The sequence below is a fragment of the Anabrus simplex genome, chromosome 5, assembly GCF_040414725.1.
Source record: "Anabrus simplex isolate iqAnaSimp1 chromosome 5, ASM4041472v1, whole genome shotgun sequence".
NCBI classification, from domain to species: Eukaryota; Metazoa; Arthropoda; class Insecta; order Orthoptera; family Tettigoniidae; genus Anabrus; species Anabrus simplex.
Window position 1 is genome coordinate 255,211,082 of NC_090269.1, and position 17,682 is coordinate 255,228,763.

Genomic DNA, 17,682 nt, shown 5'->3' on the forward strand with positions numbered 1-17,682 from the left:
TAGATTTCTGGTGATATACTAATGACAATGGGTTGGGATATAGTACCATATCTGAAGTACTTACTTGATTATTGTTTGCATGAAGGAGCTGTACCAGATAGGTACAGGGTGATAGACATAAAGCTGAAAATTACAGGCCAGTCAGTTTAACATGCATTGCATATAAGCTTTGGAAAAGCGTTCTTTCTCATTATATTAGACATGTTTGCATTATTAATAACTGGTTTAATAAAAGCCAGTTGGGGTTTAGGAAAAGCTATTCCACTGTAGCTAGACTTGTGGGATTTCAGCAAGATATAGCATATATCTTGAATTCAGGAGGTCATTTGATAGGGTAGATCATGTGAGACTATTGGCTAAAATATGTGCAATTGGACTAGACAAAAGAGTGACTTAATGGGTGGCTATATTTCTAGAAAACAGAACTCAGAGAATTAGTGTAGGCGAAGCTTTATCTGTCCCTGTAATAATTAAGAGGGGAATTCCTCAAGGGAGGCCGATGACCTTCGATGTTAGGCCTCTTTAAACAACAAGCATCATCATCAATTCCTCAAGGCAGTAATATTGGACCTTTACGTTTTATTTATGTCAATGATATGTGTAAGGAAGTGGAATCAGAGATAAGGCTTTTTGTAGATGATGTTATTCTGTACAGAATAATAAATAAATTACAAGATTGTGAGCAACTGCAAAATGATCTTGATTATGTGAGATGGACAGTAGGCAATGGTATGATAATAAACGGTGTTAAAATTCAGGTTGTATTTTCACAAATAGGAAAAGTCCTCTCAGTTGTAATTACTGCATTCATGGGGTGAAAGTTCCTTTTGAGGATCATTGTAAGTATCTAGGTATTAATATAAGGAAAGATTTTCATTGGGGTAATCACATAAATGGGATTGTAAAATAAAGGGTACAGATTTCTGCACATGGTTATGAGGGTATTTAAGGGCTGTAGTAAGGATATAAAGGAGAGGGCATATAAGTCTCCGATAAGACCCCAACTAGAATATGGTTCCTGTGTATGGGACCCTCACCAGGATTACTTGATTCAAGAAGAAAAAAAAAAGAAAGAAAAAAGAAATTAAAAAAAAAGCACCTTGATTTGTTCTGGGTGATTTCCAACAAAAGAGTAGAGTTACAAAAATGTTGCAAAGTTTGGGCTGGGAAGAATTGGGAGAAAATAGACGAGCTGCTCAACTAAGTGGTATATACCAAGCTGTCAGTGGAGAGGTGGCGTGAAATGACATCAGTAGATGATTAAACTTGAGTGGTGTCTTTAAAAGGAGGAAGATCACAATATGAAGATAAAGCTGGAATATAGAGGACATATTGGGGCAAATATTTGTTTTTAGGAAGGGGAGTTAGTGACTGGAATAACTTACCAAGGGTGATGCTCAATAAATTTCCAATTTCTTTGCAATCATTTAAGAAAATTCTGGGGAAACCACTGATAGGGAATCTGCCACGTGGGCAACTGCCTTAAATGCAGATCAGAAGTGATTGATTGAAGTTAGCAGGGTCGATCCTTGCTCAGTCCAATGGTATTCAAAGGTGCTCAAATACGTCAGCCTCACGTCGGTAGATGTACTAACATGTAAAAAACTCCTGTGGGACAAAATTCAGGCACCTCTGCATTTCCGAAAACTGAAAATGTAGTTAGTGAGGCAGTCTTTGTGAAAGAAAATATGTCCCTTTAATTTATCTCTTTCACATGGCAGAAATTCAATATCTATTAAACTGGAATGTAAAGCACCATTATAAACATAAGAATAGCCATTGCTGCAATTAGATAAGTACTTCGATAATTCCATAATTCATTGATGTATCCAAAAGGAATAGTTTTAATCTGTTGGTTCTTTTTGATAATTTATTGTAGGCTAACAGATGGATACGTAATATGGAGAGTGCCAATCAACTTAAAATCATCAAACTCTTGGATGCTAACTACATGCGTGTACTGGAAAGTGCTATTCGTCTTGGACTGCCTGTTTTATTGGAGGAGCTGGCAGAGACTCTGGATCCAGCATTAGCACCCGTTCTGCTTCGCCAAACATTTGTTCAAGTATGTCTAATAGAACAGATATCCTGTGTAAATTTATTTGAATTTCCACAGCATTACTGTGTAACTAAATATTCTTGACATTGAACATGTATAGGGAGGAAGAACATTGATTCGACTGGGAGACTCTGATATAGAATATGATTCCAACTTCCGTTTTTATATGACTACCAAATTACCAAATCCTCACTATCTTCCAGAAATATGCATTAAAGTGACACTAGTGAACTTCACAGTGACTCGCTCTGGCTTAGAGGATCAACTTCTCAGGTAAGTGGTTTATGTAGTGCTGACCAATTTTCTTGAGAAAAGTGTATGGCTTCCTGTTATTTCTTTGGTGAACATGACTTCAGTAATTCTTATTTATCTTATTTCAGTGATGTTGTGCGCCTAGAACGCCCTGAATTAGAAAAACAGAGAAATGAGTTGATTATAAGAATCAATAGCGATAAGAATCAACTAAAGAGTATCGAGGACAAAATACTGAGATTATTGTTTTCATCTACTGGAAACATCTTGGATGATGAAGAGCTTATTAACACACTGAATGAGAGCAAGGTAAATTACCAATTCAAATTTTCTGAGTAATCTTCACTTGGTAATTTTTCATTTTTGTTGAATCTTTTATGAATATTTAAACCTAGGAATTTCATTTTTGTCCGTATTGAACTGAGAAAGGATGATAGGAAAACTTAAAACGGTCCACCTTTTCAATACAAAAATGTTATAGTTTATTTATAACATGTATTTGTACTTGGAACTAGTTTCAACGCTGATTTGCGTCATCATCAGCCAAAATGTGGGAATAGGCAAGCATTTAGGCATTTATATTACACAAGGCGTTACATTAAACAATACACATCTTACAAGGAGATAAAAACAGGGACGAGTATAGAAACAAATGAATCGTTGAGAAAACAAAAGTTATACATATTAAAAATAACCTTAACCACACATCTTGCAGTGCGATTCTTGAATGATTCCTGAATATAAAACACACGTGCACACATTTCTGAAGAGCCAGCAGGCAGGACAAAGTAAAGTGAAACCTTAAGAGTTCTCATTTTTCTATGTTCTGACTAACTAATGAAGCATGACATGCTTTCACGTCTCTGCACAATATTTAAAATGAAATTTTACCATTGGTCTTTATAGCTATTGTTGAGAGTGAAGGAGAATTTCCTGTTTTGTATGTTTATCAGGAACTCAAGGGAGACTTCATTAGTTAGTCAGAACATAGAAAAATGAGAACTCTTAAGGTTTCACTTTACTTTGTCCTGCCTGCTGGCTCTTCAGAAATGTGTGCACGTGTGTTTTATATTCAGGAATCATTCAAGAATCGCACTGCAAGATGTGTGGTTAAGGTTATTTTTAATATGTATAACTTTTGTTTTCTCAACGATTCATTTGTTTCTATACTCGTCCCTGTTTTTATCTCCTTGTAAGATGTGTATTGTTTAATGTAATGCCTTGTGTAATATAAATGCCTAAATGCTTGCCTATTCCCACATTTTGGCTGATGATGACGCAAATCAGTGTTGAAACTAGTTCCAAGTACAAATACATGTTATAAATAAACTATAACATTTTTGTATTGAAAAGGTGGACCGTTTTAAGTTTTCCTATCATCTTTTATGAATATGTGAAAGAAAGAAATTTTACTACTACTCAGGCTCAAGTATTAACCTTCTACAGACGTACGTCGATATATAGTCGACAAGCATATTATGCTTCCACAGTCAGTTGTCGCTATATAATCGACATCTCACTTTTCCATTCTCTGTGATCGCTTATTGAATATATATCGCAGAGGCCCCAATGAATGTTTTTAAGGAGCCATGGAGTAACTTCTACTGCCATCTCCATGCAATATGTGTAACCACTAGGAAACCTGCAAAGTGTATAAACTACATTACTGAGAATGTTCAGTGCTTGACCACAAAGCATCAGACAAGGTTGCAGCTGGCCTTTCTGGGTTAAATAGAAGGCAGTATAATACTATGTTTTAGACCAGGAACAGATCAATTAAGTGTTAGAAGAATAAACTAGCAGTTATGATAATGATTTTGAGAATGAAATACAAGCAACAAATGAGCAATGGAGTGATGAAATTGTCGGTAGTGATGAAGGCATGGGAATTTCACAGTATGATGTCGGGTGGGAGGAAGTAAAGTCTGATGATAGGAAACATAAAGAAAATGCCTTCTATAATGATTCCAGACCTAAGATGAACTTGCCATTTGATACAGAGACTATTGACATTTTCTTTTTTTTTGACAATGAGGTGTTTGGTGCAATTGTTAGATGTAAGCCTTGTATATTTCATATTCATTGGAAAGGTACCAATTTTGAAAAGGATGAAAGTTTTTCAGGTATAGAAATAAGTATTTTTACTGCATATACATTTTGTGTTAGATATAAATAATAATAATTGTTACGGAGTTTTCCGTGGTAGGTAGAGGTGAAAGAAGGTGCGGGTGTGAATGGGTTTCAAGCTACGAAATTATAGTGCAATGTAAAATTAATTTAAAAGTTAACAAGGTTATATTTTCTTTTCGAAAACAAAGAAATAACAAGCATGGCAGGTACAAGGTAGCAATTCAAAAGGGGTTAGTTACAATATTTACAGAATTTGGGCTTCGCGCCCTGACTTCACAATGCTTGGGCAATCAGCTCAGTTTTACCTCAAACACAAGTTTTAACAGAGGGGGAGAAAACCCCATTTATACCTAGGAGCCCTTGCTCCAAATTACACTGAAAAACCTCCATGAGGCATACCACCCAGAATTTTCAAAAGAGTCACTCGCTCTCAAAATTTAAGCCTCTCCCAGGCCACACCAAACTCCACCTTCAAGTTGTCCTCAACGGACATAAACACAGGGGTAAAATACCCAATCTACTGAGGTCTATTAAAAGAAAAGCAGGTTAATTAAATGACCTCTAAAATAACAATTTGAGAGGAGGCGAACTTGCACTCCTAATACACTTTGATTAAGACCTACTTGGCACTAGGCCGTTAATACAAGGGCTAATCCCATGCTAAAGAGGTGACTTAAGAAAAGAACAATTTGTTTTACATTAACGAAGAATAGGTTGAGAAAATAAGTTCACCTCAAGACAATGTGAGTGGGAGCTCGAGAGGGTTAGCACTCTCTATCCCAATATGTCGTTTTACAAGAGAATAGATGAAAAGAGAAGTTACATTTTAGGAAAAGGTTACATGGTTGAACGCTTAGAACCCGCCCCGAAAGTTAAACTGCTGAGCTAGCAAAGAAAGAAGTTATTAATCGGCCATTACCTTGTGTTGAACGGCTGGAGAAGAAAGAGGCGCTTCCCGCCCCCTGCTAAGTACTTAACACACTGAAAGATGGAACAGAAGTGGCCTAGAGACCCAAAAATCAGCAGTTTAAATACTCTCGCGGAAGTTTCTAGGCGTTAGGGGAAAGAAAACACCCTCCCACATACTCTTTATTGGATAGGACCCCGCAACAGATTCAAGTTGGGGGACGATACATCTGGTTGGATAGAAATTAATTTAAGAAATTCGGGATTGGTTAGGTTCAACACAAGGGGAACAAAGGGGTAAATATTGCCAACTTAAACAATGATAAAAAGAAATTTAACAAAGAACAAACTCTTGAAATTAAATTTTCTCCAAAAAAATAGTTCTTTGACTCCGCACTAGGTTGCACTATTGTAGATCTTCAGTAGTGTCCTCTAGAAGAGAAAGTTCACACTTCTTACTTCAAGCAAAACAAAAACACATCAAACATGACACAGTTCAAAAACTCAAAATTTTCCACGTGGTGACATCTTCTGAGAAGGTAAAAAAATTAATACTGTCAATAAAGTTCAGACTTCCTCCAGCAGAGGAGTTTCAACAGGCGCACATTTTAAATTAGCGGAGTGGAGGTGTACCGCCCGGTACAGACCTCCCCCCCCAAAAGTTCCTCCAGGGATGACACAGAAGAACATAAACTTTGTTTGAAAATAAGGTCCCAGTTTTGATGTTGATATTAAAATAAATTACAGAAGTATTTGAGAAATTTCAAAATTTAGTTGTTGCAGGTGAGGCAAAGTCTTTCTGTTTGTAGTAGTTGAATTCCTGAAGATAACTTTTTATACTTGAAAGTGAAGGAAAAAAAATTTCAAAGTCCACCAAATATTGCAGTTGAATTCCCAAGTGTAGTCATTACTTATGGTATCTGTTCATGTAGTAGATGGTGATGAAGTGGGATTGCCAGACCGGCCGTTGCGGCTTGCGTCCAAAGGAGGCCGCTCGCACCCCTCAAGTACCCTGAGATACCGCTCGCCCGCACTATGAGGGGAGCAGAGGTGTTGAAGCACGTCGCGCCCGCGGTGAACATATACAGGCTGCGGGCAAGTAGCAGGTCGTGCGCCGCACATCAGCCTTGGCCGGGAGGAGAGCTCCGGCTCGCCGTGCACACGACGTCCTCGCTGGGGCCGAGGGGGCCCGTCCTCAGCTCCAGTTGCTGCACGGCGCCGCGCGGCTGCGGGGGCACTGAAACATTAAAGCTTGGCGGCAGAATTGTGTTGGACCATCATCTTTTTTGAGGGTACAGGCTTGTGGAGAGGTTGAGGGGCCAGCGGCGTGCAAATATCCATGGCATAAGTCAAGCCACTGTGTGTATTGACGCAGGAGACGGGAGCGTGGTAATGGCCGAGGTAAGGACAGGAAGGCAGTTTAACAATCGGGGAGGTTTACAAGAAATGCTTACATATAAAATAAAATAGAAGGAGCAGAATGCCTTAAGAGTGGAACTCAAAAAAAAATATAACCTTCATATTCCTATCAAATTATATGAAGCAAGTTGACACAAAATTTACACTGGTTTCACCTGTGACAGGTGAACCCTAAATATCCTCTCGGTGGCTGGATTGCTTACTAACAAGGTAACCGGCGTAAGAAAATCGAGAATGATGCATGGCCCATGAAATCTGGGGGCAAGCTTGCCCGCGGGAACAAAGTTCTTGACCATCACCTGGTCACCTACCTTCAAAGGGGTGGGTCTCCGTCCACGATCATACCTTTCCCTAACCTTTTCATGAGACACTTTAAGATTGGCTTTAGCCTTCTTCCAAAGATCTTTAATGTTATCCGGATCTATTGTCTCGGGTAGAATGTCATTCAGAGACCAGAGGTTAGAGAGCGGCGAGTTGGGAACAAACTTGAACATCAAAGAAGCTGGAGTAAACTTGTGAGATTCATGAACCGCCGAATTCAAAGCAAAAGCTATCCAATGCAGGGACGTGTCCCACCTGGAATGATCTTCATGATGATAGGCAATAAGTGCGGACCTGAGATTACGGTTAACCCGTTCAGCCAGAGATGGTTGAGGGTAATAAGCAGAAGTAGTTACATGAGAGATTGATAAGTCAAAACAGAATTTACGAAATAAATTAGATGTAAAAGCCTTAGCATTATCAGATACAATATATTGACACGGACCAAAAGAAGCAAAAATAGAATTTAAGCAGGTAATGGTAGACTGAGCGGTAGCCAGCTTAGTCGGAAATAACCAAGAAAATCTGGTAAAACCATCTACGCACACAAAGATGAACTTGTTAGCATTACCCTTTGACTGGGGGAAGGGTCCTACATAATCGATATACAGACGTTCCATGGGGCGCGACGCTTGATGCGAAGACAAAAGGCCTACCTTGGTGGACATGGTGGGTTTACTGAGCAAACAAGATTTACAAGCTTTTACAAGTTCACGGATTTCACCGTCCATACCTTTCCAGATAAACATTTCACGAATCTTCTCACGAGTTTTAAAGATTCCAAGATGCCCTCCTAATGGGGTCTCATGATAATACTTGAAGATCATAGGTACAAGAACAGCTGGAACGACAACTTTCATCATCCTATCATGCCTCGATGGGCAACATAGAACACCATTCCTCAGAACATAAGAGACAACATGTTCCCCAGAAGAAAGGGTTTCCATTATCGGAGCCAGCGTCGGATCTTCACGTTGGTATTTCTCAATATCCCTAAAAAGCATGGGAGCATCTGTTAAGATGGCATTAACACCAGATAGTATGGACTCGGGAGGTGATGAACTGTCGACCGTTTCGTGGGTCTCGACGTCGTTATGAAACATACGGCTGAGTCCATCAGCAACAACATTTTCGGTACCTCTGATATGTCTAACATCAAACTGGAAGGCGGAAATACGAATAGCCCAGCGGGCTATACGACCAGTACGACGCGGCCTACCTAAGACCCAGCTTAATGCTTGATTATCTGTCTCCAGGTCGAATTTGATGTGTTCCAGATAGAGACGGAACTTTTCTAAGGCGAATAAGACGGCCAAACCTTCGAGCTCATAGATGGAATACTTGGCTTCTTGAGCCGACAAGGTCCTAGAGGCATAGGCGATAGGTCGCCTCCCTAGTTCAGTCTCTTGTAGAAGGACTGCAGCTACTGCTGACGACGACGCGTCGGTTTGGACGATGAATTTCTTCGAGAAATCAGGCATAGCAAGTACAGGGGCATTACAAAGTGCTAATTTAAGGTCTTCAGAAGCGGCTTGTTGAGAAGGTCCCCACTCGAATTTGATGCCTTTCCTACGAAGAAGGTTTAAGGGCGCCGCTCTATTAGCAAAGTTAGGAATGAACTTCCTGAAGAAATTCACCATACCAATGAACCTGGCGATACCTTTAATGTCCTTGGGAGGTTTAAAATCACGGATGGCCTGTGTTCTAGAATGATCGACTGCTACACCATCGGGTGACACAATATGCCCTAGGAATGACATAGAGGGCTTAGCAAAGACAACCTTGGACAACTTAACAGTTAACCCAGCCTTACGAAGGCGATCGAGAACTTCTCGCAAATGATCTAGATGTTCTTCAAAAGTCTCTGAAAATACGACGACATCATCTAAGTAGTGATATAAGTACTCGAATTTGATGTCGGAGAAGACCCTATCTAGTAGCCTAGTGAGCACAGCTGCCCCCGTGGGGAGCCCGAAAGGCACGCGGTTGTATTCATATAAATTCCAGTCCGTGGCAAACGCTGTAAGGTGTTTAGACTCTTCGGCAAGGGGAATTTGATTATAGGCCTGATTCAAGTCCAAGATAGTGAAGAACTTGGCCTTACGAAACCATGAAAATCAAGAATGAAGGTCAGGAAGGGGCACAGATTGCAACACCACCTTCCGATTGAGAGCCCTGTAATCAATGACAGGCCTGAAGCCTCCTTGGGGTTTCGGGACTAGAAAAATAGGCGATGAATACGCCGACTTAGAGGGCCTAATAATACCATCCTTCAACATCTGATCGATAATTTCTTTCAGAGCCTTCATTTTAGGTGGAGATAGCCTATAAGGTGGAAAACGGACAGGAATCGAATCCGTGACCTCAATTTTGTATTCAATAAGGTCAGTAACACCAAGAGTATCAGAGAACACCTCGGGAAACGACTGACACAGTTTGCGAATACTATCAGCCTGCTCCTCAGGTAGATGTCTAAGGTCTAACAACATCTCATCCTGGGTAGGCGAAATAGATGAACATGACACAGAATTACACTTTAACAAGGGAATTTTACAATTGGACGCAAATTTGAATGTGCACGACTTACTCTGAAGATCGAGCACAAGACCAGTGTGAGAAATAAAGTCCGCTCCCAGTATGATGGGGCAAGACAGGTGCTTAGCCACAAACAATTTAATTTTCCAAGTAAATTTAAAAATACGAATTTTGACCAGTACGGAACCTAGAATTTCTAATGGAGATGAATTAGCCGAAACATATTGAATAGGAGATGAGACGTAGTCAGGTAGTTTACAAACAGCTTTCAATTTAGAATACCATTCAGCCGAAATAATCGAACAAACACTGCCTGAATCTAAGAGAGCTGTTATAGGCTCGTTATTTAACTCAATCTTAAGTAAAGGAACAGGTGCGGGGGTATCCGCCGCAATCCTAAGGCACTCTTTGGGGCATTCAAAAGATGTATTCGAAGACTTATCGTTCCCTGAATTCTCGACCTTTTTGCCAGGGGCTGAGCCTTGGGAAGCAGAATTAGTTGACTCAGCCGCAGCCACTAGTCACTTTTGATTGTTGTTGGAAGTTACACCAGAAGTTGAGCAGGAGGGGGTGCTATTCGAATTGGGACAATTCTTTGCGATATGTGAGAAAGCCCCACATTTAAAACAGCCTTGTGATGAACCAGCTCCATTATTTGCCCTACTAGTTTTGATCAGAGGACACTTATTGCGCAGATGGTCAGGCGACCCGCAAGCATAACATTTACGGGGGGTGACTGATCGGCGAGGTGGAGGCCGAGTATTACTAATGGAAGGCGGGGGTTCTTTCGCGACACGCAAAGAATCGGCGTATCTAACTCCTTCCGCTGAGACGGCCAATGCTTCAAGTTCCGAGAAAGTTTGCGGGCACGCCGCGAAACACAAATATGACCTATAGGGAGGTGAAATTCCCTCTACAATAGCCTGTACAATCTGATCTTCAGGAAAATGAAGGGCAAACACCCTAGTATAAAACTTAATGTCCTGTATGAAATCAGCCAAGTTTTCATCCAAGCGCTGTACACGATAATAGTACTTCTGAATAAGGGAGGACCTGGCCCTAGCAGGGATGAAGTTAGCTAGCAAATGGGCGTGGAAATCCTCAATAGATGATTGCTCGGCAATGGCTCTTACGATTTTATCAGAGAGAATACCAATAGCATACGGATAGATAATTTGCAAGATTTGACATGGAGAAAGAGGAAAAACAAGGGCATGATCCTGAAATTCCACTAGAAATCTTAAAAATGAAATTACATCACTGGTGGTATTAACGGAAAACTTAGATATACCTCTGAGCAACATTGCCAATGGATGAGGCAAGCTACTAAACCCGGGTGACATAGTAGGTAAAGGTTTCAATGGCAAGGAAGTTAATTCAGAACGGATGTTACTCAACGATGCACGGCGTTCAGGCTCGTTGTCCAATGGGGCAGAGATAGTTTGGGCAGCAATGGTTTTCCTATTTACTTCTCCCTTAGGAGGTGCTTCCTCGCTACCTGCATTTACTATGGTGGGTTGATCAGATTTGGGAGGAACTTCCCCAGTTAACAATTGAGTGACCTTACTAGATAATTCGGAAATATTTTCCAGGAGCGTACTAGCTTCCTTCCTCTGAACATCATTCAGTTTTAGAGACAACAGATCGTTAACCCTATTCGAAAAATGATATAGCCTGCCTTGCACACGCTTAATTTGATTAGGAGACGGATCATTTTCATCAAAAAAACTAACTACAGAAGCTAGCCCAGTAATATTCTCCGTGATCGTGGAAAGAGAGTCGTCAATTTCTTTCTCTCCCAAATTGGGGATGGAAATGGGCAAATCAAGGGACTCTCTAAGTTTGTTAGTGTCTATTGCAACCGTGCCTCCAGATTGCACATTTCTGATAGTTAATTCATAGATCAACTCCTCCTTACGCAAATAGTTAAGAAGGAGAACATCGCGAGGGCCGGGCATGATGACAGACCAATTTTGAAAAACTCAAAAAATTCCAGCAACTGGGAAAATAGTTAGAGTTCGGAACAAACAATATTTAGCCGTCAAAAGGGGCTAAATTGAGACCCATTCAACCACGCTCTGCTACCACTTGTTACGGAGTTTTCCGTGGTAGGTAGAGGTGAAAGAAGGTGCGGGTGTGAATGGGTTTCAAGCTACGAAATTATAGTGCAATGTAAAATTAATTTAAAAGTTAACAAGGTTATATTTTCTTTTCGAAAACAAAGAAATAACAAGCATGGCAGGTACAAGGTAGCAATTCAAAAGGGGTTAGTTACAATATTTACAGAATTTGGGCTTCGCGCCCTGACTTCACAATGCTTGGGCAATCAGCTCAGTTTTACCTCAAACACAAGTTTTAACAGAGGGGGAGAAAACCCCATTTATACCTAGGAGCCCTTGCTCCAAATTACACTGAAAAACCTCCATGAGGCATATCACCCAGAATTTTCAAAAGAGCCACTCGCTCTCAAAATTTAAGCCTCTCCCAGGCCACACCAAACTCCACCTTCAAGTTGTCCTCAATGGACATAAACACAGGGGTAAAATACCCAATCTACTGAGGTCTATTAAAAGAAAAGCAGGTTAATTAAATGACCTCTAAAATAACAATTTGAGAGGAGGCGAACTTGCACTCCTAATACACTTTGATTAAGACCTACTTGGCACTAGGCCGTTAATATAAGGGCTAATCCCATGCTAAAGAGGTGACTTAAGAAAAGAACAATTTGTTTTACATTAACGAAGAATAGGTTGAGAAAATAAGTTCACCTCAAGACAATGTGAGTGGGAGCTCGAGAGGGTTAGCACTCTCTATCCCAATATGTCGTTTTACAAGAGAATAGATGAAAAGAGAAGTTACATTTTAGGAAAAGGTTACATGGTTGAACGCTTAGAACCCGCCCCGAAAGTTAAACTGCTGAGCTAGCAAAGAAAGAAGTTATTAATCGGCCATTACCTTGTGTTGAACGGCTGGAGAAGAAAGAGGCGCTTCCCGCCCCCTGCTAAGTACTTAACACACTGAAAGATGGAACAGAAGTGGCCTAGAGACCCAAAAATCAGCAGTTTAAATACTCTCGCGGAAGTTTCTAGGCGTTAGGGGAAAGAAAACACCCTCCCACAAACTCTTTATTGGATAGGACCCCGCAACAGATTCAAGTTGGGGGACGATACATCTGGTTGGATAGAAATTAATTTAAGAAATTCGGGATTGGTTAGGTTCAACACAAGGGGAAGAAAGGGGTAAATATTGCCAACTTAAACAATGATAAAAAGAAATTTAACAAAGAACAAACTCTTGAAATTAAATTTTCTCCAAAAAAATAGTTCTTTGACTCCGCACTAGGTTGCACTATTGTAGATCTTCAGTAGTGTCCTCTAGAAGAGAAAGTTCACACTTCTTACTTCAAGCAAAACAAAAACACATCAAACATGACACAGTTCAAAAACTCAAAATTTTCCACGTGGTGACATCTTCTGAGAAGGTAAAAAAATTAATACTGTCAATAAAGTTCAGACTTCCTCCAGCAGAGGAGTTTCAACAGGCGCACATTTTAAATTAGCGGAGTGGAGGTGTACCGCCCGGTACAATAATAATAATACATTAAACTGTAACACTTAACAAACTTGCTTGCTTATACCAAAATCTGTATGCCCTGGCTGCAGAAATTTCTTGGATCCATACATCCACAAGGGGTTGAAATGAAATGAAATTAAATTGCATATGGACGGGAGTGTCCGAGGACAAGTTCGGCTCGCCAGGTGCAGGTCTTTGGATTTGACGCCCGTAGGGGACCTGCGCGTCGTGATGAGGATGAAATGATGATGAAGACAACACATACACCCAGCCCCTGTGCCAGCGAAATTAACCAAGTATGGTTAAAATTCCTGACCCTGCCGGGAATCGAACCCGGGACCCCTGTGACCAAAGGCCAGCATGCTAACCATGGAGCCATGGAGCCATACATCCACAAAGTGTTAATGATCATTGAAAGTTCCTAAGTAAGGACTGATGTAATCTTCTCCCATAAACTTTTCTCAGGGGCAGCTTTTCAGGTGAAGTAGGTAAAGTGCCACTTCACCATTTATTTTTACCAGAATGAATTTTTTTTAAATTTATTTTTCTTATGACATTTGTTGTTTTTACGGAAAGGTAAAAAATGTTTTTTGTACGGCGTTTGGAGCACTATGAGCTCACATTACTTGATGAGAACCAGGGGAACTCACGAAAGTGCCAGCTGTCAGCCACAATTGGGTTTTTACAACATAGTGTGTATTTTATTACAAACACCATTTTCACCTTGGAGAAACAAAGATCAGAATGAAGTTCTACGTTTTAGTCGCCCTACTGAATCACTGCAAATTTGTGCTACAAAAGAAGTGAAACATTCCGGTAAATCTTACAAAGTTTCAAATGATTGTGGTTTAAGGAATCTCCATGATTGTGCTCCTCTCCAGCTCTACAGAAGTTGTTTTGTTGACCCTGCTTGCTTTTTAGCAATAAAAATAACGTTTGGAATAAAGAAGGATTTTTGGGTCTTTTGAACATAACACGCTCTTTACATAAGCACTGGGACTCTGCAGAACATATAAAATGCCAGCTAGATTTTATACTTTGGAAAGAAACCAAAATACGACATCTAACGCCCTGAAGTAAAATGCTAGACTGTATGTTGTACAGTTCAATGAAAATGTACATTTCAATGGGCTTTTCCTTCAGTTGGTAATTGATGCAGTGCTCTATTTAAGTAATCAAGAACTAGCTTTTCATGGTCATGACAAAACATTAAATTAAAAAAATCATGGTAATTTTAAGAAATTGTTAACATTGCTGGTATCAAGCAGCCCTGCAGAAATACAAAACCAGTATTCTAAGATAAAAAGTGTGTTTAGTGGCGAATCAAAGAGTATTCAAAATGAGTAATCAAGTGCATTTCAGTATACATCAATGATTTTGTACAAACAGAATTGATGAGTGCTGATTTTCTTTTCTGTTCAGGTGGACAATACGACATATATCACACAGGTGTCTCAGTGTTCTGTAATTGTGAGGTTGGTTAACACATTGGAGATGTCGCTCGTAGAAACTACGGGTGCGCTAATTCATTGCTGCTGACGGAGCTCGGAGAATCTACGGGCATGATTTCACTGTAGCTAAAAAAATTTATTTGCCGCCTCAGCGAGCTGTGACTTCAATAAGATACTGTTGAATGCTTCTATAAGCATAAAATATACTAGTTATGAGCATAAGTCGAGAGCTCTTCTCTCAAGGCATTGATAACACAGCCACATTCCTACGTAACCTAAGGCTGCGTCATCGCTGACTCCCAGCTGTGAAATGGGCGGGAAAGTATGTACGGTACGTGCGGACAGGAAGAGTGTGTGTTCGAGAGACAGGCTTGTTTGCGTAATTCTTGTGAATATTTAGCATGTCTAATTCAAGTGTACGAAATTTCGACAACGAATCTTCTTATGGAAGACACGATTTCTGAAAATGAGGATGAGGATAACAATTACACACTAAGTAAACATGATGATTCTGGCGCTTCAGGTTAGAAAATGTAGAAAATGAGCTCATATCAAATTGGTGTGAAGTGTAACGTAGTTTTACATCGCTTCCTTGAAGTGGGTTCTATAATACAATTTTATACCGCTTCCTAAAAATGTGGGTGTTTGCCGTGTACCTGCAGCAACTCGATGCAACACCGTTGTCAAACAAAGAACTGTGGGAATGCAAATTCCTTGTTGTAAACCAGAATACCGGTGTCAATTGACTAATTAGGTTAGAATCTGCATTAGTGTGTTTCAGTAGATGTGCCCACAAAGTCAAATTTTGAAATATTAACAAAACTGGCATCCATAGCTGCATCAGATTTTTTTCGTTTGTAAAACATGTTATTTTCGTAAATTTATATTTTAAAATTGCTGCACTATTATGATAATTAAAACTCATTTTTGTGTAGAAGAAAGTGTGATCTTTCTATGCATTCCAAAAGTTGTTATAATCATGGCTTACCGTAGCATTGAAAAATTTTCACAAACCATTAAAAATACCGCGATTTTTCGAGGATAGCACATTCAAATATGGCTGTCTCCAATGTGTTAATGCTGACGGGGCTATAGTGGAACGTTTCATAGGTTTCCATGATGTAAGTGTGACAAAATTTTGGGACCATTCGATTACAAGCAGAAATTAGTAGGACAGTTTTACGATGGTGCTAGCATGATGTCTGGCCATTTAAATGGACTCCAGAGAAAGATGAAAGAGAAAGCTCCTCTTGCAGTATTTGTACACTGTTTGGCACACCGATTAAATTTGGTCATACAAGAGAGTTGTAAAACAATATGAAAGTGTCATATATTTTTTTCATAAATTTCCTTTTTCCATCACTCGGCGAAGAGAACTTATGCCGTTTCTGCTGTATCGGGGCCACGCATTCCAACCGTCGGTCGGTCGGTCCTGATCTGCATTTAGGGCTGTCACCCGGGTGGCAGACTCCCTACCTGTTGTTTTCCTAGCCTTTTCTTGAATGATTGCAAAGAAATTGGAAATTATTGAACATCTCACTTGATAAGTTATTCCAATCCCTAACTCTTCATCCTATGAATGAATATTTGCCCCAATTTGTCCTCTTGAATTCCAACTTTATCTTCATATTGTGATCTTTCCTACTTTTAAAGACACAACTCAAACCTATTCGTCTACTAATGTCATCCATGCCATCTGTCCACTGACAGTTAGGAACATTCCACTTACCTTTCTGAAAAAATGCTTCTTGAGGGTCCACCTTTCCATTACATTATATGTATTGTTTATTCATTTACACAAATAATGTTACATCATTACATGTTTCACCTATTCCTTAGGCATCTTCAACTGCTGTTCCTAATATCTAAGATCAAAATTGTTAGGATCCTAGGCTTTGTTTATGATAAAATGCTTAAAATGGTTGGGCTAACGTGAATTGCTCTGTCTTAAACATTTATGCTTACACATTACTACACATTGTATAAAAACATCCTTGACATGATTGTTACACTTTAAGAGCTCAATTATATATTGGTCCAGTCCAATGTTTCTTATAATGACTAGTGTGGACTGTTCAGTCTATAATATCCAACCTGTGTGCAACCTGTGGAAACTTCACTGACTTAATTGTCACTTTTTTGTGATGTTTGTTTTTGAGATGAAAATTCAGTTGTGGTTTCATGCGATGTTGTTGATGTGGTCAGTCATCTGACTGTTTTTCTTCTTTGTTACCTTGTGATGATTAAAATTAGGTAAAACAGGGCTGCCTTCTGTTATGTGGGTCAGAAGAGGGGACTACAGTCCAATACATCAAGCGTTTAAAGTACCCCTCACACCCATAGACCTCAACAAAGACAGTACATATGGAACATGGCCAAGTTCAATGGGTTTAACATTGAAATGGTCCATCAAACAATAAGAAAAATTAGAAATAGACAAATTTCAAAGTTAATTCTGGAGAAACCATAAAGGTCCAAATTTTCCACTTTCGCTTACAATAATTCCAACATATGCCAAATTTCCAACCTGTTTAAGAAACACGACTTCAAAATTTCTTTTAAAACTCAAGATACAAAAAAAGGCATGTTACTAAATCACAACAGCATTAACTCCGACAAAGACGAATACCCAGGATCTGGGATCTATAAACTCACCTGTGCCCAATGTTTTATTTCATATATCGGGAAAGCAGGAAGAAGTTCCTCAACAAGATACTTAGAACACTTTAATGCAAACACACACCATACATTTTTGGCAATGAGCATTCATATGAAAGAAACAGGACATGCGTACACAACCATAGAACAAGATTTTATCATACTAAAGAGAATGAAAAAAAGGCAAATTGATGAACAAGTTTGAAAACATTTTCATAGACCAGTTTTTCATCAGAAACCATAATTTAAATGACATCACAGAGGCTAAAAGTCCTCTTTACGACCAGATTCCATGTTTATTTAAGAGAACATGTTCCAAAACATTATAAAATCTCCACACATAAAAGTTCTGCCCACAGACAGACCCCTTCTCCAACA

General features: G+C 39.6%; 1 protein-coding gene across 1 annotated transcript in view; it reads left to right on the plus strand.

Moving 5' to 3' along the window:
- Nucleotides 1–17,682, plus strand: part of Dhc16F (Dynein heavy chain at 16F) — a 1,052,459-nt gene that overhangs the window by 773,022 nt on the left and 261,755 nt on the right. Inside the window, exons 48-50 of the mRNA XM_068227815.1 lie at nt 1,880–2,065; nt 2,160–2,332; nt 2,440–2,620. Of these exons, the coding sequence (XP_068083916.1) occupies nt 1,880–2,065; nt 2,160–2,332; nt 2,440–2,620 (540 nt within the window). The remainder of the gene's footprint in view (nt 1–1,879; nt 2,066–2,159; nt 2,333–2,439; nt 2,621–17,682) is intronic.